Here is a 23,843-nt window from a genome sequence, read left to right on the forward strand (position 1 = left end):
AAATGAAATCCACATGCAGATCATGCAGAATGGATTAATATGAACATTTTAAGATCAAAATGACAAGGCTGACAGCAGCAGTTACAGAGAGAGAGGCAATGTTTTTTCAATAGAAAGTGGAACACTAATAATGGGTTAGCTCTGTCCATCTCTGTCCATTTATCTATACAGACTATATAGAGAGATATCAGTCTGGACTTGTCAGGCAAGCAAATGCAAATGCAAACACAGGATTAATCAATCATACAACTATCAAAATAAGCAAACAAAAACCCTATACAAGTTAATAATGGAACACACAACATGCATACAGTACAGTGTGTTATGCAAGATATCCTCTTTTTGTTATTACCAAAAACTTTATGTTGCAACTCCACCATCCCCTCACATAACTCTCGTTTGCTCCACACACTACAGAGTCTCTGATCAGGTCCAGTTGTTTCATTTATACCTGTGGCTAAAACAAGTTTCTAAAGAAAAAGAGTGTGAGCACGGGCCATATCAGAAAGAACAAGAGAACGAGAGATGTATGGAGTGATTAATGACCGGCCCCTGTAGCGCTGCGTCGTTGTATCCACACAAACACGAGGGGCCCCCAGGAGCTGGAGTGGAGGTGGAGAGGTGTACATTTTGGAACAGTGGATCAGACCAGAGGGAAGTTATTTCTCAAAGTCAGAGGTTTTGATGGACTTTTGTAACTGCCGCAGTGAGCACAGGTCCACAGGAGGACACGGAAGTCCAACTGTACTGTAAATGAGGTAGTAGTAGTAGTAGTAGTAGTAGTAGTAGTAGTAGTAGTAGTAGCAGTAGCAGCAGTAGCAGTAGCAGTAGTAGTAGCAGTAGTAGCAATTGTAGTAGTAGTAGTAGTAGCAATTGTAGTAAGTAGTAGTAGTAGTAGTAGTAGTAGCAATTGTAGTAGTAGTAGTAGTAGTAGCAATTGTAGTTGTAGTAGCAATTGTAGTAGTAGTAGTAGCAATTGTAGTTGTAGTAGTAGCAATTGTAGTAGTAGTAGCAATTGTAGTAGTAGTAGTAGTAGTAGTAGTAGCAATTGTAGTTGTAGTAGTAGTAGTAGTAGTAGCAATTGTAGTTGTAGTAGTAGTAGTAGCAATTGTAGTTGTAGTAGTAGTAGTAGTAGTAGTAGTAGCAATTGTAGTAGTAGTAGTAGTAGTAGCAGTAGTAGTAGTAGTAGTAGTAGTAGTAGTAGTAGTAGCAATTGTAGTAATTGTAGTAGTAGTAGTAGTAGCAATAGTAGTAGTAGTTGTAGTAGTAGTAGTAGCAATTGTAGTTGTAGTAGTAGCAATTGTAGTAGTAGTAGCAATTGTAGTAGCAATTGTAGTTGTAGTAGTAGTAGCAATTGTAGTAGTAGTAGTAGTAGTAGTAGTAGCAATTAGTAGTAGTAGTAGTAGTAGTAGTAGCAATTGTAGTTGTAGTAGTAGTAGCAATTGTAGTTGTAGTAGTAGTAGTAGTAGTAGTAGCAATTGTAGTTGTAGTAGTAGTAGTAGTAGTAGTTTAGTAGTGTAGTAGTAGCAATTGTAGTAGTAGTAGTAGTAGCAATTGTAGTAGTAGTAGTTTATTCAGTCATTGCTGCACTACATGGACACAGAATACAACCTCCCAGCATTACTTTAAAATTGTCATTCAAATAATTACACATTTGCTGGCCTTAAATGAATCATATTATAGTTTTTATAATATTGTCGCGATGCTAAAATGTCAGTTGATTTGGATTTTGACAAACATAAACACATATCTGCCTTTTTTTCCTCTGCCGTTTGATTCGTAGCGAGCGTTTCAGATGAATCCCAGAGCCGTTTCACACACCACGTCCCTGAGCCCGGTCGCTTCTTCTTTTCCTCCTTCTCCGCACATCTGCCTCTTCAGAGCGTGATGGCCCTGCGCCGGTCGTTTGTGTTAGCTCAATATGCTTCATGCTATTATAACACTCCAAATGCTAGCCGCGCGTCTCCCCGGGCTACGCCAACTGGATCCAGCTCGCGCAAATAAAGAGCCGGCCATTTAGAGGAGATGGGGAAACGGCTGGCTTACATTTACAACTCGCTGCGGGCTAACAATCTGTGGATACAAGTAAGAGCGAGGCTTCAAAAAATGACAACGTGTATATACAATCCAAATATTATGCTAATGGACTCTAGCGCTAATTATGCTAACACACAGAAAGCGTTGGATTAGCACGTTACCCGGTGGATTGTTTCTGCGGTGAGAATTTCTTTAAAAATGTGACGGACTGTTTTCGATGTCAGACTGAATCCAATATTAAAGTTAGCTGTGGGGCTATCAGCACAGCGCAGTGATGTATATGTATATTAAAAAAAAAAAAAAAAAAGAATAATAATAGGTTTTATGCAAAGAAGACGCAGTAGAAATGTGTTTATTTACAGCAGGAGCTAAAGCGACCTGACGTCCACCTGTTCTGGGACTGCATTCTGCATTCGAGGGAAACTTGGCACTAGACATATTTTCTTATTATACAGTTAATATTGTTTTGTGCAGTGTCCCTGATCAATAAAAATGTATGAATTCAAAAAGCAAAGTCTGCCTGAGATCCAGAACTAGAATCTGTGTATTATTTGTTCATTCCTCTTTCAGAATAAAATCAAAAATAAGAAATGGAAAAAAACAACAATTTTCTTCATTATTTATCTCCAAAACCAAAATGAAAAAATGGATGAGTTGTTTTTTCAGTTTTTGATTAATTGAAAAATGCCGGGATCAGTTCTGGTTTAGTCCTGGTTCAGTCCATATGCAGCACAAAAGTCCAGCATCTCGATCGATGTTTCTTCTGCTCAATAAATAATTCCTGTGAAATTGACATATTTTTGACAGTCAAGTCGAGTCTGTGAATTCGTATTCGTGCTGAAGAAAGTGTAATCGTGAATTTTCATTTTGTGATTGTAATTCTTTATGTCGTAACTTTTCAATTCGTGTTCTGATGGATAAAATACACACAACACATTTTATGTACGACTGGACTCGTTCGAGAGATATTTACTTTATGCTCAACTACAGACAAATATACGTGGATTTCTATCCTATGCACATTTTTTCATTTTGGTTTTGGAGACAAATAATGAAGAAAATAGTTTTTTTTTTTTTATTTCTTATTTTTGGTTTTATTTTGAAAAATGAATGATACATGGATTAACTCGGGTGACCAGACGTCCCTATTTCCCCAGGACAGTCCTAGTTTTAAGTCCTGTGCCCTCTGTCCCAAGTTAATTTTTTCCAAAATCAGTGGTTTGCCTCAGTTTTATACAAGAAATGTCCCAGGTGTTCCTATTTTTGACCAGTTTGACACATGTCAACAGAGTCATAAATTGTCATTTGTTTTGGTAAAATACAGAAAAGCTGCTTAAAAACGACCAAAACACAAAGAAAATGTGATGATACTGACTCACATGTTAGTCATGAATGGTCTCTGTAAAACAATTTTCAGTAACTACACACTTGTTTTACAATATTATTATTACCAACCTCCAAAAAATTGGGGATATCCCAGTTTTTTTCTTTCTTTTTTTTTTGTTTTGTTTCTGGTCACCCTATCCAGAACACTTCTTTAATATTTTATCAAGATGTGAGTCGTCAACAGTGACTCCCTGTGATTTCAGATAGACGTGATTGACAGGTGGATTAGCCAATCAGGGATACACACGATGAGTCCATAAGAACAAATATGGGTGCTTCTAAGTAAAAAATAAAAAACATAATGGATTTCTGTAGAATCAATAAACTAAGCACTAAAATTTCTTCATCTGAGGTGAGAGAAGTTTGATTTTGTTTGTAAATGATGGTGATGGAAGCTGTGGAGACTAGACTGATATTCCTCTGTGTAAAAGGCAAGGTTTATTTGTATAGCACAATTCTTACACAAAGTCGTTCCAAGTGCTTTACAGAATAAGTAGTACATCAAAATCACAATACAAACAGGAACAAACAGAATAGATTCTGGATTTGCCAGGCAAAAATCATGACAGGATAATCCTCCATCTTGGTACTTCTGATGATGAACATAAAGCTCAAATTTGCATCAATAATTTAAAAGTGCACTGTGTAATTTTTCTGTTTATTGTCCACAGTATAGTATTACACTATGTCTTGCATTTTTTTCAAATACAGATGTTATTTATTACTCAAAAATATCTTAAAAAACATAGGTTTTAATTGTGTCTCCATGGAGATTCATATATTTATGGTCATACTGTGGAACAATTAAGTGCATCTCCATGGAGACAAGCAGGTGATGGACCCTCATGCAGACACAGTGCATCTTTAAGTGAATTATAAAATTTTAACTCAAACCTTGTGTGCTGTTTGCCTGTCAGACGTATGGCAATGAAACATTCATTACATAAAAGGCTCTGTGGAGTACTTCCTGGACAGTGATCAGTCAGTCACAGCACAATATAATTCCTGATGAAATAATATCACTTTATTCACCAATGTCCTAGTTTTCCACTGTGTTCCAGATGAGCTTGCTGTCAGATGGACTCACATGTAATATATGTAAAAGGCATGTACTCATTAAATGTAATTGTACTGCATATCCTTAATGAAAAAAGACCTGGGGCTAGAACTGACCCCTGGGGAACTCCTCTGCTGATCATTCCCCTTTTAACAATGCAATTCCGCTGTAATACTTATTATGTGTGATGTGTCCCTAATGAGTCTCTTATGGTTGGACTACATAGAACACATGACGAAGTTAAAGTCGGAATTAACACCTTAAAGGTGTAATATGTACATTTTTGGTTGGGGATTAACTTCATGACATTGAACAGCTCAACCTTCCATGCATTAAATTACAGGTGGTTTTATCGCTCAGAAATACCTAGAGAAACAGTTGCCTCTCCACAGATCTGACCTGTAACTTGGCCTGGTTTGGTCTCCACGAAGATAGAAAGGTTTAATGCCATACTGTGGAACATTCCAGACAAAGTGATAACATTTCCATAGAGTAGTATTTGACGGACCCTCCACCAGAAGAGTTACAACGACTACTAAATATTTTTCATGTCATTTTTAGACTACGTTGTTGGGGGTGGCCATCTTATAAGATAGATAAGAAAATTAAAAGTTACATCCCCAGTACCATTATTGTTCTATTAGGCAAGACACTGCACCAACCTTGCCTCTGTATGAATGTTGCTTGTTAGAGGAAATAAACTTTTGAAAGCACTACACAATACTAATGCATAGAGTTGTCAAATGTATCGAAAATGACATACTAATCAATACCAAAACTAGTATGTAATCTAGATACTCACTGAGCAGGTATTGATACGAAAAAAATTCCCATTCACAGGACAGAAATGAACCTTTCCTGAATGTGTTTAGAATGATCTGGAGCTGTATCAGAACAAGTGTAAGAGCACATAGACTAGAATATGTCTATGGACCACTATGAACCTACCTGGACCACTGAGGATTACACACATATAAGACTAAATGGAATATAAAAGAAAGTACCGTATTTTCCAGACTATAAGTCACAGTATAAGTCACACCAGCCAAAAAATGCACAATGAAGAAGAAAAAAAACATATTTAAGTCACACCGGACTATAAGTCGCACTTTTTGGGGAAATGTATTTTGCTAAATCAGAGACCAGGAACTGACATTTCATCTTGAAAGTCAAGTTCTAGTAATAACAATAGAAGAGAAAACAACAGGCAGAATAGGTGTTAATATGTTAATGTAACATATGAACAGTTATTCAGATAATTATAGCATAAACAACAAGTTTACCAAACTCACTGTCTCACTCCAAATCACTAAATCCATTGAATTCTTCTTCCTCTGTGTCACTTTTGCGCGACCTCCTGAGATAAACCATAGATCCATGATGTAAACAGAGCACTGCGTCCTCTTCTGTGTCGCTGTCGTCAGACTCAGTATCAGTTCCAGTTAGAATTATTCGGGCCTTTCTGAATCCTGACAGGATGGTTTTGGTGTCACTGAAGTTCAGGCTTTGTCGATTCATTCAGTGACTTCCAGGAAAGTTACATGGTGCACCCGCCCGGTTGCCGTGACGCTGTACTCTTCACGAGTTTCTCGCTGACTCCAAAGTTTTGTTTTTTGTTGAATATTTCACTATTTGCAGCGAGACAGGGACTATTTCTACAGGAGACATGCGCAGTAGGGTGTGAAGTGACAGTGGTGCAGGAGTAATAGTAGTACTAGATACTGACACACAAGCCTAGAGCCTAGAGCTGTAGGTCTGAAAATTTTAATATATAAGAGTATAAGTCGCAGGACCACCAAAACTATGAAAAAAGTGTGACTTATAGTCCGAAAAATACAGTACTACTTTTAATTTACTTTTTATTTTCATTTTTTTCATTGTAGTATTTGAATCAGTATTGAGTCTGTTCATTACTTTGAGTAGAGTCACTTCTCCACAGAGCTAACCTGTAACTGGAATGCCTGTCTTCATGGAGATAGACAAATATAATGCCATACAGTGGAACATGTCAAGCAAAACATCTCCATGGAGACAACCAGGTGGCAGGTGTAGGGTCCGTCAAATGCTTTTCTCCATGGAGAGGTTTTTACTTCATCTGTAATGTTTCACAGTATGACATTAAACCTTTCTATCTTCACGGAGACCAAATGACAAGTTACAGGTCAGATCCGTGGAGAAGCCACCTCGCTCACAGCCAGAATGTTGTTTTTCTTGGTATTTTTGAGCTTTAAAACCACTTGTGACTGACTAAATGTAAGGTAGACCTGTTTATTGTCATTCCGTGGAACATTCCAGAGCAATGACATATCCATAGAAACAAGCAGGAGACAAAACCCCAACCAAAAAGTTACGTAGTGCGCCTTTAACACTCCCGTTTAAGAATCTTGCCCTGGTTTCAGACGATTTTCTCAGATGCACTTCGGAGCAGCAGCCTCGTCAGACACAATCAGGGAGGTACTGTGTTGCAGATTTCACATTTTGGCCATGGCACGCCCCCCCTCGCTGCTCAGCTGGGGGCCAATCACACGCGGGCCCCATGCCAGAACCATCAAGGCCCCAAGGTTAATGTGGGGTGAAGAGCAGCGCGTTCCAATTAGAGACATTTCTGCTCTCGTTTAGAATCAGAGTCTTTGGTTGGCGCGGTGTGAGGTCGGGCCGGGGTAATTATGGCTCTGATGGCTGATGGATGCATGAGCTTGTAGTGTGTTAGCTTAGGTTTGGATAAATATGGATGTGAAGTCAAGTGGGGTTGGACGCTCTGCAGAGGAGGTCAGAACTTAGCTTTGGGGCAAAGGAGTTTCGTCGAGTCATGATTTTTGATTCCCAAGTCCTGAGCTTGTACAGTCAAAGTGCAGCCATGTTATAATTGTTTTCCCGTCTTTGGAACACACCGGAAGTTGTATGTGGATTCAGATTCAGATTCAGAAAACTTCATTGATCTCATAGGGCAGTTCATTAGCAGCATCTCAGAGCAGTTCTCACTTCTCACACACACAAACACACACAGTGGGTCAGTCCATTACAGTTCATCAGTGAAAATCAGTGACAGTCTACAAATTACAGTGCACAACATTCAGAAAACTGTACCCTTAGAATTTAGCTAATTTTTTTTTATAACTCTGTTTTTATACACGCATCAAGAATCTCGGACTTCCAGTCACTGCGCAATTCATACTGGGAAGGATTTTCCGAAAAAGTGAGCGTCAAACCGCCATGTTTGTTTTCCCAGTGGGATGTGTCTATTGACAAAGTTGATCTTTTCTAGTCTTTTGAACCATATCACTTTTGTTTCTGGTTCTGATATTGTCATATTTTAGTTTTGGGATTTGGACATTGTAATTGTGTGGTTGTTGGATCCTAACAGCGGAAAACAGCTCGAGAAATTTGTGTGTGTGTGTGATGGGCAGGATTGATCCACAGGAAGGATGAAAAAGGAAACCTTTGACTGCCTAAATCATCCCGAGTTTGCAGCGAACATTTATAATATATATAAGCAGGGAGTGCCATACTTCCTTCACCCCAGACACTTCCTCCAGCTTCTCCAGGGGGACCCCAAGGTGTTCCCAGGCCAGCCCAGAGACATAGTCCCTCCAGAGTGTCCTGGGTCTTCCCTGGGGCCTCCTCTCGGTGGGACATACCCGGAACACCTCCAGAGGGAGACGTCCGGGAGGCATCAGAACACCTCAACTGGCTCCTCTTGATGTGGAGGAGCAGTGGCTCTACTCTGAGCTCCTCCCATGTGACTGAGCTCCTCACCCTGTCTCTAAGGGAGCACCCAGCCACCCTGCAGGGGAAACTCATTTCAGCCACTTTTAAGATAAGATAAGCCTTTATTAGTCCCACAGTGGGGAAATTCCAGTGTTGCAATGCACATTTCAAGAACAGCAGGAAAATGGTAACATGCAATAAAACAGATAATAAATAATAGCTTAAAAATAATTTAAAAATCGACTTAAAAATAATTGCACATATAGTTGAATGGCACATGTTCAGTGTTAACAGTGTTGACACTTGCAGTATTTCGTCTGCAATCTCGTCCTTTCGGTCATTACCCAGAGCTCATGACCATAAGTGAGGGTTTTTTCAGTGTTTGCTAATGTGTGCATTGTGTCACCATGGCAACTAATCAACATTCCACCGGTAGAGATACATGTAGCACACCCACAACGCGATGTCACTGCAAAAATCAATAGAGAGAGACGAGAACGCCGAGGTTTTTCTGAGCAATAAAACAGCAGTAATTGAATACGCACAAGATCAATTATGTAAGGCCTTATTGTGGAACATTCTTGGCAGAGCTGCAACATTACCATTTCTACGTTGCTTTGTGAACTGCCCGATGAGCAGTCCCTTCCCTCCTATAGAATGTGAGCTGTCCTATTTGGCTTTTGCGTTCGTTGGCCGCTCCCGGCGCTGCTGTGTGTCGTGTCCAGAGAATAGTGTATTGATGCATTTGGCACTTTCTGTTGTTGTCAATAGAGTCTGATAAATAACACAGATTAGCGCGTCTGCCGGTAAATTGGCTTTCAGACGGCCGCCTCTGATGGTTTATAATCTCCACGGTAACATACGGCATTTGCATGGTCTAATTATACGGCCTCTGTGCGCCGCTTCTCTGTGCACAGGTCAGTCTGAATTTAATCAGGAGCGACTGGGGGAGATGTAAACTTGGAAGGTGCAGGGAACATCGTGGAATAGAGGAACTTTGGAGCTCAGAGTCGGTGATGAGAGGAAGGGAGAGTATACGATCTTGGTATACAGGGGGCGCTCTGGGACAGTTCTACATTTGCTTGTTTACTATGAATGTTGGTTAATCTGCTTGTCTGTTATTGATCACGGACTGTTTCACTGTTTCATTTTCAAACTTTCTGCTAATTAAAAAGATGATGTAACACTTCTATGGGGGATTCACTGCACACGTTACATATTTAGATCATCATGTTATATTTTCTCATTTGAAAAAAAACTGCTAAGTTCGCTGAAAACAACTTATTAGCATGTTTTATAAGTTTCGCTTTCATTTTTGATACTCTGAGTCAGAGGTGGGATCAAGTTGTTGTCAAGTTGCAAGTCTCAAGTAAGTCTCAAGTCTTTGACCGCAAGTCTGAATCAAGTCCCAAGTCATATACGGGCAAGTCCAAGTCGAGTCCCGAGTCACTGGTCCATAAGTCCAAGTCAAGTCCAAGTCGTCTGCTTTGAGCTTCATTTCAAGTCTTTAAACCAAAATACCAAATACAACTTATGCAATTTATATGAATTTTAAAGTAAACTGTACTTCAAAAGTGGCCACACCGGCTTGTCAACGCCTGATCCCATCAGATCTCAGAAGCTCAGAAGGGCTGGTTAGTACTTGGATGGAGACCAGTGGGAAAATCAGGAGCCACAGGGGGGAACTAGTCACAAAAACTGTTGTTGTGTTCTTAGGCAAGACACTTCACCCACATTGCCTAGTAAGAAAGTGTTGTGTGTGTGAGTGATGGTTGGTTGTCAGAGAGGGCCGATGGTGCAGATTGGCAGCCTTGCTTCTGTCAGTCTGCCCCAGGGCAGCTGTGGTACAATAGTAGTTTACCATCACTGAGTGTTGAGTGAATGAATAGTGAACTGTAAAGCGCTTTAGGTATCTTGAAAGGCGCTATATAAATGCAATGATTAACAAATCAATTAACAAATTCATTAAATTCATTAAAATGTCATGGTATATTTATATATGAGTATTTATAGAGTATAAGAGATGTAGAAATTATGTTTTAGTGTAGAAATGTAGAAATTCCTTTTTTTTTTTTTTTTTTCTTTTTAAATGTCTTGACAAGATCTCAGTGTGAATCATTACGGTCAGAATAGAAAGAATTCAGATTTAAAGTTCTTCTCAAGTCACAGGCCTCAAGTCCAAGTCAAGTCCCGAGTCTTAGTCCATTTTATCAAGTCAAGTCTCAAGTCCTAAAAATAGTGACTGCTAGTCATGACCTGCAAGTCCCCACCTCTGCTCTGAGTCCCCTTTCCCTTTGCTCTCTAAATCACTCCCCCTTCAGATCATCAAGACTTGAGTAAAACTTGAGACTTAAAACAAGAATTTGGTCCTTATTGCTTGCAGGTCTAGTTTGTTTTACTTTTCTGACCTAAGTTGGTTTGATATAACTGTTTGAATGAATATGATGAATGTTGTGTGTGTGTGAGCTACAGTCGTCCATCAGTCTGCCCCAGGGCGGCTGTAACTACAGAACAAAGTGTAGGTTGGATGAATTAAGATCACAGTGGAGAGGTTTTTCAAGCCTGTAAAGTTTTGCATCTCCGGAGAAGAACAAGAGCATTTATCTGCTCATACGAGTATATGTACAGTACTGTCTGTGTTGTGAGACGGAGCAGATCTTGGGCTGTGACTGGCTGACTGTGACAGGTGTGACAGGTGTGACAGGTGTGACAGGTGTGACAGGTGTGACAGGAGCAGACATCTTCCTGGTTGCGTTTACACTTGTTCCTCATTAGACATCGTGTTTCTGTCGTGTCATCAGCGACTGTGAGACGATACAACATCCTCAAAATCCTGAACACGAAGAACACGGAACACGAACAGAGACACGGTCAGAGAACGAGGGAGGAGAGGGTCAGAGGAGGAGAGAAGAGGAGAGGAGAGGAGAGAGAGACAGAGGGAGAGGGAAGGGACAAAAAGAGAGACAGAGAGGGGGAGAGAGAGAGAGGAGGAAGAGAGACAAAAAGAGGCAGAGTGAGAGAGGCAGGAGGAGAGATAGAGAGAGGGAAGGGAGAAGAGGAGAGAAAGAGAGAGGGTGAAAGAGAGGAGTAGAGACAGAGAGAGGGAGAGGAAACAAACAGGGAGAGAAAGAGACACACCGAGAGAGAGAGAGATAAGAGAGAGAGAGAGAGAGAGAGAGAGAAAGAGAGACAGAGGGAGGGGAGGAGAATTAGAAATAGGGAGAGGAAGACAGACAAGGAGAGACTGAGAGAGGGAGAGAAAGAGAGACAGAAAGGGAGAGGAGGAGAGACAGATAAAGAGGGAGAGAGACAGGGGGAGATAGAAGAGGAAAGAAGGAGAGGAGGAGGGACAGAGAGGGAGAGGGGAGGGAGAAGAAGAGAGCAAGAGAGAGGAGGAGAGACAGAGAGAGGGAGAGAAAGAAAGATAGAGAGGGGGAAAGGAGGAGAAACAGAGAGAGGAAGAGGAGGAGAGACAGAGAGAGGAAGAGTGAGAGAAAGAGAGACAAAGGGAGAAAAACAGAGACAAGAGACAAAGAAAGTGAGACAGAGAGGGAGAGAAAGAGAGACAGAGAAAGAAAGAAAAGAAAGAAAGAAGAGGGAGAGAGGAGAGAGACAGAGAAAGAAAGAGAGAGGGAGAGAAAGAGAGACAGAAAGAAGGAGAGGAGGCGAAACAGAGAAAGGGAGAGGAGGAGAGGCAGAGAAAGGAAGAGTGAGAGACAGAGAGGGAGAGAAGAGAGAGAGAGGGAGAGAGGAGAGACTGAGGCAGAAAGGCAGAGAAAGGGAGAGGAGGGGACAGAGAGAGGAAGATTGAGAGAAAGAGAGACAGAGAGGGAGAGGAAGAGAGACAGAAAGAGGGAGAGGAGGGGACACCAAGAGAGGGACAAGAAGGGAGAGGAGAAGGAGGCAGAAGAGAGAGAGAGAGAGGAAGAAGAGGGAGAGGAGAGAAAGACAGAGAGGAAGAGAAAGGGAGAGAAAGAGAGACAGAGAGGAAGAAAGAGAGAGACAGACAGGGAGGGAAAGAGAGACAGAGAGGAGAGCAGGAAGAGAGATAGAGAGACGGACAGAAGAGTAGAGAAATAGAGCACAGAAATGAGAGAGACATTGTGACACATTGACAGACAGCAGCATGTGCATAGGCTGTATATGTAGAGTTTGATGTTTAATAGAAGAGTTGTGTGTGTGTGTGTGTGTGTGTGTGTGTGTGTGTGTGTGTGTGTGTGTGTGTGCGCGTGCGTGTGTGTGTGTGTGTGTGCGTGCGTTGTGTGTGTGTTTATAAACGCTGCATTAACAACAGCATCAGTGTTCAATTGTAAGTGTCACTTGTCGTTATCAGATATATTTCTCTGTCAGCACAAAAGACTCTGCGACGGTTCGGGTGAATGAAAATGTTAAATTGCTCCCCCTTCAGAGCGCCATCACATTGCAATCAATTGTAGTGTATGTTTCTACTGTACTTTTGTATATTTATGGAGGGTTGTCGTGTGGGAGTGTGTGTGTTGTAAGTTTGTGAGCAGGGACGGAGTGGGCGTGGTACATGGGGGTACGCCGTCCGCCCGTTTCTCCCGACGTAACAAAATATAAGAGACTGAAAATAACAAATATAAAATAGCTACAATTTAAATGTCAAACCGGAACTACAGGCGACGACGAAAACAAACTGCACAGACTCATGAAATCTGCACTACTGTCCTATAAACCTGAGACATGAAGGACCAGGACTGAACCAGGACTGAACCAGAACTAAACCAGGACTGAACCAGGACTGAACAAGGACTAAACAGGACTGAAACCAGGACTGAAACAAGGACTGAAACAGGACTGGACAGGACTGAAACAGGACTGAAAACCAGGACTGAACCAGGACCTGAACAAGGACTGAAAGGACCAGGACTAACAGGACTGAACCAGGACTGAAAACAGGACTGAACCAGGACTAACCAGGACTGAAAACAGGACTGAACCAGGACTGAAAGGAGGACTGAACAGGACTGAAACCAGGACTGAAACAGGACTGAACCTGAGGACTAAACCAGGACTGAACCAGGACTGAACAAGGACTGAACAGGACTGAAGGATCAAGGACTAAACCAGAACTGAAAACTGAACAAGGACTGAATGAACAGGACTGAACAGACTGAAACAGGACTGAACCAGGACTGAAACAGGACTGAACAGGACTAAACCAGGACTGAACCAGGACTGAACCAGGCCTGGTCCAGGACTGAACCAGAACTGAACCAGGACTGAACCAGGCCTGAACCAGGACTAAACCAGAACTAAACCAGGACTAAACCAGGACTGAACCAGGAATGAAACAGGACCGAGTGTCGGGACGGGCCCCAACGGGCTACACGGGTCCACCTGGGGTCCACCCTCTCTCTCAAGACCTCGTTTAGTCCTGGTTTAGTCCTCGTTTAGTCCTGGTTCATGTGTTGTAGTCTTTGCTTTATATTCTGTAGGTGATTCTGAACGCCAGTAATGTTAATAACATGATTCCGCATCATTCTGAGTGAGTTTTTTCGTGATGACGTCATGAATCTCATACCCCCACTTAAAAAATCTCCACCACTGCCGGGGAGAGATCACTAAATTGCTCGAACGTGGTTGGAGGACATTTAAAATCTCTTCAGGTATATTTTTGATGGGGAAACAAAGCTGCAACAAAAATCGATTTTGCATAATACCTCCTTTTTAAACCAACAATTTTGTGAAGCCCCGTGAGGCGTGTGCTGTTGTCATCCTGGACGACACAAAAAATAAATTGAATTGTCTGTCTGTTGTCTTCGAATACTAATGTTTCCCCGTCCCTGTCTCTCTCCCTCCGTCCCTGTCTGTGGTCAGGTCCGTGGGGCAGGTGCATGGGCAGCGAGTGCGGTCCCGGGGGCAGCCAGAGCAGGGCCGTGTGGTGTGCCCACGTGGACGGATGGACCACCCTCCACACCAACTGCGAGCAGAGCCTGCGCCCGTCCAACCAGCGCAACTGCTTCAGGGTGTGCGACTGGCACCGAGACCTGTACGGCTGGAGCCTGGGCGCGTGGAACAGCTGCGTGCCCGTGATCACCAGGTAAACATGGCACCGGGTTTGGGATGAGAGGGATTTTAATGGCTTATTCGGAACGTTTACATGCACGCTAGGGAAAAGTATAACAGCTGGATAACTGGTGTAGTCCAATTTAAAAGTCCTTTATTACACAAAATGGACTCTTGAGAGCTTTAATCCAGGTTAGAATGCTGTTACCTCCTCAAAAACAGACCTGAGTTGTGTTTTGTTTCATTCACACATGTTTGAGTAACACTTTTTATTAGTCTGTTTACATTTCTGAAGCTCAGTATACTCCACCTTGTTCCACCTTGTGATTAGTCTGATTCATCAGACAGTTTCACTTCGTAGAAACCGTCTGACCTCGCAGTGTTAGGATTCATTCGCTCAACAGTAGACGGGTACATTTTTTTTCATTTAACCAGTCGCTGCTATTTGGTGGTGACGTTTGTAATGCACCACTAACTTGGCTAACTGGTATATTAAGCTTTTAGCTTTGTGAGCTGCAGCCTCACAGTCCCACGTTTCGACTCTAGCACACCTCCTTGGAGATTATGATCGGGTTTTTTGAGTATCCCGGTTTCATCATGGTGCATGTAAACACAGGATCCTGGTTACTGCAACATAAAGTTGAGTGTGCATGCGTCCAAAAGACAAACACTTTTATAAAAAATAAAGTGATCAACATAAATAGAGTTAAATAAAAAGCTGCACTAAACCTGCACACGTCTGAGCTCTGAAAACATGAAGTAATATATATAAATATACACACAGACACACACTCACCATCATCATCATCATCATCATCCCTCAGTCACAGAGAGAACACTCATATTCCACTGAGCCGTGTCCTTTAGTCCGACAGAAGCTGAACCACATCAGCGCACAAGGAAAGAGCTGGTTTTTTTTCAGCGCTTATAGTTTATGTAAATGAGTCATGTGGTTTTAAGTTTTGTTTCTGTAAAACATAAACAAATGTGTCAAAGCTGAATTAAACACATTATAATGTGAAACAGGCTGATGTGGCTCTAGAGTGATTATAGTTTATATGTTGTAAAGTTGAGTTTATTTATACAGATTAGTAATAATAATAATAATGATAATTTTAATATCAAAATAAAGATTTTTATAACTTAATTTTTTTTATAATGATATAAAATTGTATTTATTTTTATTTTATTTGTATAACTTTTTAATTAATATAAAAAAGGTGACTTGGTATGTTGGAGTATGTTGGGTATAAGTGGCTCTCTTGATTTTTTCTCTTCCAATGTGGCAAAAAAAAAAAAAAAAAAAAAAAAATATATATATATATATATATATATATATATATATATATATATATATATATATATATATATATATATATATATATATATATATATAGTGAGTATCACTGGTGTAGACTTTTGCCAAGAAGAAGTGAAAAAGCAGAAGAGTGCAAAACTTTTTCTGATTGGTTGATTACACATTATGGGAAAGTCCATCAGAGAGTTTCGTTTGAAACGCCCACGCTGCAGACCGACACTCCTCAGAAAAACAGGCATTCTGAGTGTGAACGGGGTCTCTCCACAAATCTGACCTGTAACTTGTTCTCCTGTAACTTGGTTTAATCTCCGTGAATATAGAAAAGTTTAATGTCACACTGTGAAATATTCCAGACAAAGTAATAACATCTCCATGGAGAAAAGCATTTGACAGACCCTCCACCTGAAAAGTGACACAATGCATTTTTAAAGTTTACTGGTGAACATTTAATACCATGTCATTTTCAACATGGACTAACCCTGCCTCTCTCCCCACAGGAGCCCAGATGCCCTCCCCCGATGCCCTGCTCTGGGGGGGAGGAGGGGCTACAGACTCGTGAGGTGCGCTGTGTCCTGAAAGCGGACGACTCCAGCGCAGAAGACTCCATCTGCGAATACTTCGAGCCCAAACCTCGTCTGGAGCAGGCCTGCCTCATCCCCTGCCCCCAGGACTGCGTGGTGTCCGACTACTCCCCCTGGACTTCCTGCTCCAAAACCTGCGGCACTGGACTCCGAAACCGGGTCCGGAGCGTGCTGGTGCCCCCGGTGTTTGGAGGAGCACAATGCCCCAACCTGACAGAGTTCCAGTCGTGTAAACCTGGAGCGTGCACGGGACCGGAGAATATGTACAGTCTCAAAGTGGGACCCTGGACTCCCTGCGCCCTCCCCCCCGCCAGGGAGAAACGCCAGGCCAAGAGGAGGCGGGGCAAAGGGGAGGGGCCACGGGACAGAGGGGGCGGGGTCAAAGATCCAGAGACTAAAGAGCTGATTCAGAAGAAGAGGACGAGGAACCGGCTGAACAGGCAGGAGAGCCCCTTCTGGGACATCCAGGTGGGCTACCAGAAGCGAGAGGTGGTCTGTGTGCATCGCAACGGGAGCACTGTCTCTAAACAGTAAGTCACACTTTAATATAACCCTAACCCTAACCCTAGTAATGAAGTAAACACTTTTTTTTTTTTTTGAGACAGGGACAGCACACAATTTTGATGCTTTGTACATCAGGTTGTAACACTAGTGTTAATTTCCACCTGTCGTCCCTGGGCAGATTCATTGACTGATTGTATTTAACTGACCTTAGCTGTCATCTGTTCTTCCTGGAGACCTATGAAGCATGTTTTGGGTAACAGTTAGTCTTGGTTCAACTTAAAGGTCTTACTGTATATTACACAAAATTTACTCTTAAGAGCTTTAATCCAGGGGTTCTTCACCTTTTCAGTCTTGGGGCCTGACTTTTTCTGAACACAGTAACCTGGGGCCCTATCTCATATTAAATGCATTATATTGTACTGATTATTGTGGGGCCCACAAGGAGGTGGTCCAGGCCCTACTTTGGGCCCCGGCCCCATGGTTAAGAATCACTGCTTTAATCCATGTTAGAATGTTGTTACCTCCTCAAACATATACCTGGAGTCATGTTTTGTTTCAATGACACATGTTTGAGTAACATTTTTATTATTACCTCTGCCAAGGAGGTTATGTTTTTGCCGGCGTTTGTCTGTTTGTTTGTTTGTCTGTTAGCAACATAACTCAAAAAGTTATGGACCGATTTTGATGAAATTTTCAGGATTTGTTGGAAATGTGAAAAGGGGGTGATCTGGAAGAAATCCTGGATTCTGGATCACTTTGAAATTTTAATTAACATTGTGGTAAATGGGGCCAAAAATTTTGTTTCTCAATATCTCGGTTAATTATTGACCAAACCCCATGAAATTTGACTCAGGGATGGACAATGGGATCCTCTTTCATATTCCAAAGGCTGATCCAGATCTGATCCAGAAGACTGATTTTATTGCAATTTATATAAAAAATGGGGGTAGTCCTTGGCGGAGGTCTGCGCTCTCTGAGTGCTTTTCTAGTTATAGACTGTTTTACATCTTCAAAACTCCAAATGCTCTGTTCCACCTTGTGATGTCATGAAGCAGTAGTTTTCATGATGGTGTAACGCAGGTGACAAAACCATGTCTAGCAATTAGTGTTACAGTCAAGAGCGCACAAATCGAGGCCAAGACTAGTCCAAAACCACAGGGTCCTGAGACCAGGTCAAGACCGAGACCTCTGAGGATCAAGACCGAGACAAGACCAAGACTTTCAGAGACAGAGACCGAGACAAGACCAAGACCACCTCCCATCGTAACTAAATCAAGGCCATCTTTGTAATTTTTGTGGTATATGGTGACATGACGTACCGTGCACTGTCCGATGGCTCCAGATGTGAGCACAGGCTGCAGTGAGAAGCCCCACGTGCTCCCACACACCGGTACAAGTTTATTGCCGACAGCAGCGGCCGTAATGAAATATGATCGCACTTGTTGAGCGTCAGACCTTGGGTCCGTGACAAAACCGAGTCCAAGCACCTTCAAGACCGAGACGAGACCAAGTCGAAACACGGCCGAGTCCGAGCCGAGACCAAGACCATAAAAAAACGGTCTCAAGAGCAAGGTGGATCTCGAGACCTGTCTTGCTCTTGAGATCAACCTTAGTCTCTTGTCCGGCTACTGCTCCTTGATTTTACGTCCCCTTACGGACAGATCGATTGTAAAGGTACAATTTAAGGCACCTTCACGCACTCGTTGCTCTGTGACCGTCACTCCACCGCTCACTCCCACTCCTCACGGACAGTTATCCCCTCTGGACTCGTCATTCTCAAGTCGTATAAACTGTCACTGTCATGCATTGAACTTTGCCTTAAACTGTTCCTTTATAACGGATCGGTGCACTCCAGATCAGTTCTCTCGTGGACAATCAAAACTTGAATATTAATACATTGTAAATATATTGGATTTCTACCTATGAACTTTTGTATGAATGCATTGTAAATATTGGGTTGCTATCTCACTGAATGGTTGTGTTTGTCTAGTATCTACTCTCTAATACGTTGTACCATGTAAACAATTTCCAGTCTCTGCCTCTCTGTGATTGGCAATTCAGGGTCTGAAATTATCCAAATGATTCTAGTGAAGGTGTATGGAGTTTAAAAACACAGTGGAGCACTTTCTACATTACCACATGACATCACAAGGTGGAACAGAGTGTTTTCTGATTTTGCAAAGAAGCAGAGTTTATGTGTTAAACATGTGTGAATGAAACAAACACAACTCTTTATGTTTGTGATGAGGAAACAACATTATAACATAGATCAGAACATAATGTAATTTGGCCACTTTAAGATTTAAAGGTGCAGTATGTAACTTCTCTGATGGTGGGGTTTCCATGGAGATGTTATTGCTATGCCTGAAATGTTCCACAGTGTGGCATTTCACTTACAGGTGTTTTTATTCCAATGAAAATAAAAATTGCTTCAGAAAAACAGACATTCTACAATGAGTGTGTACACATGCACATCAGTATCCCGGTTATTAGCCATATCCTGGTTATGTCAGTATTCGTGTTACTGCGTTTACATGCGCACTGAGAAACCGGGACACTCATATTAGCGTGTACATGATCAAATGGAGTATCCCGGTTTCTTGACATAATCTTACAAATGCGTAAGCTCAAAAATTAACTTAAATCAATTTAATAAACCAGAAAAAATCAAACCATGAGCTCCTTTAGCAAGAAGAAGCTTGGGAGGTTTAACCAGCGGTGAGGAGATATGAGATCTCCCACAATCCACTGCACAGATCAAACCCAACAGATTCTTCATTAAAATCTTCTGCATAAATCAACTCAACTTTATCAAAACCATAACCACTATAGATCCACATCAGCCCGTTTGATCAGATCATTCAGCTCTGATCACATTTGTTTACATTTTACAGAAACGAAACTTAAGACCGCTTGGCTGATGTGATCAGCTTCTTTTGGACTAAATGACACGACTCAGTGGATTATGTGTGTTCTTTTTTTGACAGAAGAGTTGCTGATGATGTTAAGTCTGTTCTGTGCATGTGTTGTATAAGAGATAGTTCATGTTTTAGCTTTTCAGCGATCACACGAGTGCAGGTCGTACGAGTGCAGATTGTACATGTGCAGGTTTAGCGCAGCTCTTAATTTTACAGTAATTTTACTCGTGTGGTCACTTTATTTATGTTGGTCACTTTATTTATGTCGCTGTTGTTGTGGGGAAAAGACTCGAAAGTGTCTTTTGGACGCGTGCACACTCAACTTTATGTTGCAGTAACCGGGATACTGCGTATACATGCCACAGTAACCCGGTTACTATCGGAATATACCAGCTACAGTAACCCGGTTTCTAATAACTGGGATACTGCTATAACTGGGATACTGAAACCGGGTTATTGATGTGCATGTGTACACACTCAGTAGTGTGGGAGCTTGCCTCTCCACAGACTGGTGTCACCTGGGTCTCCATGGAAATAAGCAAGTTTAATGTCATAGTCTGGAACATTCTGAGCCAATAAAATGTTGATAAAAATATATTTTACTTATGTTTACCGTCAAGGCAAAAATACACACTGCTCTGAAAGTTTATATCATCCAGAATTTTGCTTTTACAGTGAACATTTCGTAACTGATAAAACCTTAAAGAAGACCTACTGCGCTTGTGTTTGCTGTAAAAATTTGAACATTTTTAAACTCAATATTCATCTAAAACGACTTCATAAGAGAAAGTAGCAGCAGGTTTTTCTTTTCATTTGTACAAAAATGACTACGCAACGCTGCCAAATCCTACGCGTATCACTGATTAAGAAAATAAAATTGGAAAACGAAGTAAGTACAAAGCAGCGGGCGTACGGCAGTGGCGCTGAAAATCGGGGTTGATCTGCAGTGTTTTGATACTAATCGTTTTAAGATTGCTCAAACAGACATGAATCACTTCAAATACAACTTCAGGTGAGTTACAACGAAATTTCTGATTACAAAAAAATAGTTTCATTCTTTTTTTTTTGTTGTTTTTCTTTCTACATATTTCATCAAAATTCGTGATTAAAAAGCGGTGTCAGTTTCACTCGCTGACTTGACAATTGCATCAGGAGAAATAATGGAGAACGATCACAGCGGTGTTTAAAGCCTTAACCCGAGCGGAGACTCAGCAGAGGGAATATAGGCCTCTTTATCTTTATGTTAAAAGTAACTGAAAAAACTAAAGAAAAGTTGCTTGTATAAAAAGTCTCGTTTTGCATTTTTAGACAAGTTTTCTTCAGTTGTTCAGTTCAGTTGTTTTGTTGTTTGTCGATGTTTCTGACTGTTGTAATTTTCTAATTTCAAGAGATAAGATTTGCATCTCCACAGATCTGACCTGTCACTTAGTCTGGTTTGGTCTCCATGAAGATAGACAGGTTTAATGCATGGAGAAAAACAGACCCTCCACCAGAAAAGTTACTACAATGCACCTTTAAATATTAAGTTATTAGTCAAGTAGAAGTACAATATAGTGGTCCTAGAAATGTCTCGGGCAGAGTTGTCGTGAGGGGAACTATTAGATTTATAAACATGAAATAATAATTCAAAAATGATGAGAAAACTAAATCATATCTGAAGGAGCAGCTGCCGGAAACACAAACGTTCAAATCATTTCATATTGTCACATAAAGATTTTGTCACTTTAAACTTACTCACAGCGGGAAGAGGAAGCACAACTTCAAGACTTTATTACAGACCTTTTTCAAGTGAGAGTGCATTTACACGGGCTAACCCTCGCCCTAATGTTTGTGCTGACAGGTGCTTACACACACACACACATAAACACACACACACATACACCACATTGATACTAGGCAATGTGGTGAAGAACACAACAACACCACTGTAGTATTTGATATTTCCAGAGGTCTCCCAAGGAACTAACCAGGCCCAGTCCTGCTTGTCCTCTAAGATGTGACCAGGCCAGGCTTTGACGAGGAGGTCTGGTGCTGCTGGTGGGGGGTGATGGTGCTGGTGGGGTTGGTGGTGCTGGTGGGGTGGTGGTGCTGGTGAGGGTGATGGTGCTGGTGAGGTTGGTGGTGCTGGTGGTGGTGGTGATGGTGTTGGTGCTGGTGGTGATGGTGGTGATGGTGATGGTGGTGTGATGGTTGGTAGTGGTGGGGGTGTGGTGGTGATGGTGTTGGTGCTGGTGAGGGTGGTGTGGGTGGTGATGGTGGTGCTGGTGGGGTGGTGTGATGGTGCTGCTGGTGGTGGTGATGGTGGTGGTGCTGGTGAGGGTGGTGGTGATGGTGCTGCTGCTGTGGGGGGTGGTGATGTGGATGGTGATGGTGTTGGTGCTGGTGAAGGTGATGGTGATGGTGCTGTTGGGGGTGGTGGTGATGGTGCTGTTGGGGTGGTGGTGATGGTGCTGTTGGTGGTGGTGATGGTGGTGGTGCTGGTGGGGGTGGTAGTGATGGTGCTGGAGATGGTAGTGATGGTGGGTTGATGGTTGTGTTGAGTGCAATCAAAGCAGAGCAGACAGGCGTAATCTGAGGCTGTGACAAAAGTGCTGCTGATGCCATCGTCAGTAATCACACATTGTGTGTGTTCAAACTGTGTGTTCAAATGGAGAGAAGTAAAAAGAGCACTTCACTGCTCATAGTTCACTGTGCATCAGTCTGCAGTACATGCAGTACTGTGTGGGCTGAAAATACTTCTGAGCAGCAACAAAGCTTCTTTTATTTGACTGAGTTGTGCACCTTCAACAGTAAGATGATCATGTCAGGCTCACAAGAATCCTCCTCCCAGAGCTCCTCATGTTCAACCAGTGACTGTGACTGACCAATCACAGAGCAGCGCTGTGGTCTGACAGAAGCCAAAGGTGAAGCACAAACCCTCACACACACGTCACATAACTATAGGTGAAACTTTGGGGAATAGGCCTGTTTTTTAAAACCTGCAGAGAGAATGTGTGTTTGTGAACAGACATGTCTGTGCTTTTCTCTCACTGAGCTGAAGTTTGATTTTTCACCTTTCCCCTGTTGTCACATTTCGCTCAGTCAGCTTCATATATTCATCTGAACTCCCTGCTTTTTCTCCAGCTCTTTCAGCAAGAAAATTCCACATTAAGAATGTGACTTAAAGGCACACATTTCCATCTGGTTTCTGCAGGATAACTTACTCACTCTGATCATTTCAGACTCAAATTGCCATGAGCTACAGTATATAGAACAAGTCAAACCAGGATGTTTCTATTTACACCCTGTAAACTTCACTGTACATCCACCAAAATATGAGGCCATGGATGTAGTTTGGTTTTATTTAATAAACTGTAAACCACTGTAAAATTATATGTGTATCAACCAATGTTCGATTTTGTTTCTTATTTTAAGTACAAAGAGTTGTTGTTTTTCAGAGAGCTGTAGCAAAATGTGTTGAAAAAGTCTTGTTCCACTGGTAGATCTTTTAGAGATTTTCAAGATGAAATATACTCAAATCATCATCAAAACACTTAACACTTAAGTCATCTTTACTTGGCTAGATTTTTGTAATTGCAGTGTATGTTTTTGATGAGGAAACATTATAGCACAGATCAAAAATGAGAGTAATATAGACCTTTTAAACATTTACACTACAGAAATGCTCTTGCCCAAGGACACAAAAACAACAACAATGCCGGTACTTGGAATCAAATATTATTGGCTAAAACCCCAATCTGAAACTGGTATCAAATATCGCCGCCCAAGTCCATCAACAGAAATTTGGGGGCCCGGGCAAAAAGCCTCACATACGCCCCCTCTAATATAATTTAAAGGGCCCATCTCATGCAAAAAAACTCTTTTCACTTTGTATCTTCTGCACATAAACAAGCACAATTTGGGTTTTGGAACATCCATTACACAATAGTTCTGAAATCTTACTGATTTCTTGGAGACGTCACAGACCAGGAATTATGAAAGGTCAACTATAGCTCATCCCCCCATCCGTCCTGAGAAAGCACAGGCTCCGCCCTCCAAACATGATGTAGGCGACGAGTGAGCCGCCCTTCCTTTTACTCACCATGGTGATGCAGCGCGTTCAGCCGCATGTGTTGGACCCGGAATCGGACGAGGACTTTGAGGTGCACGAAGCTCAAGCACCGCGTCCACATCAGCTGAACATTACTGATTGGTAAAGTTTTAATTAACACTAGTAGATCAACTTATTATATTGTGAACACTGCAGTGTAGAACAATGAACTTGTCGCTTTTGTTTAGGTGTTCATGTGGGAATTGTCAGTCGA

General features: G+C 41.8%; 1 protein-coding gene across 1 annotated transcript in view; it reads left to right on the forward strand.

The window, feature by feature from the left end:
- Nucleotides 1–23,843, forward strand: part of LOC110156660 (thrombospondin type-1 domain-containing protein 7A-like) — a 594,009-nt gene that overhangs the window by 169,707 nt on the left and 400,459 nt on the right. Inside the window, exons 5-6 of the mRNA XM_055163373.1 lie at nucleotides 14,022–14,252; nucleotides 16,042–16,647. Of these exons, the coding sequence (XP_055019348.1) occupies nucleotides 14,022–14,252; nucleotides 16,042–16,647 (837 nt within the window). The remainder of the gene's footprint in view (nucleotides 1–14,021; nucleotides 14,253–16,041; nucleotides 16,648–23,843) is intronic.

The sequence above is a fragment of the Boleophthalmus pectinirostris genome, unplaced genomic scaffold (genome assembly GCF_026225935.1).
Source record: "Boleophthalmus pectinirostris isolate CB_2022bp ecotype Guang Dong unplaced genomic scaffold, ASM2622593v1 HiC_scaffold_6, whole genome shotgun sequence".
Lineage (NCBI taxonomy): Eukaryota > Metazoa > Chordata > Actinopteri > Gobiiformes > Gobiidae > Boleophthalmus > Boleophthalmus pectinirostris.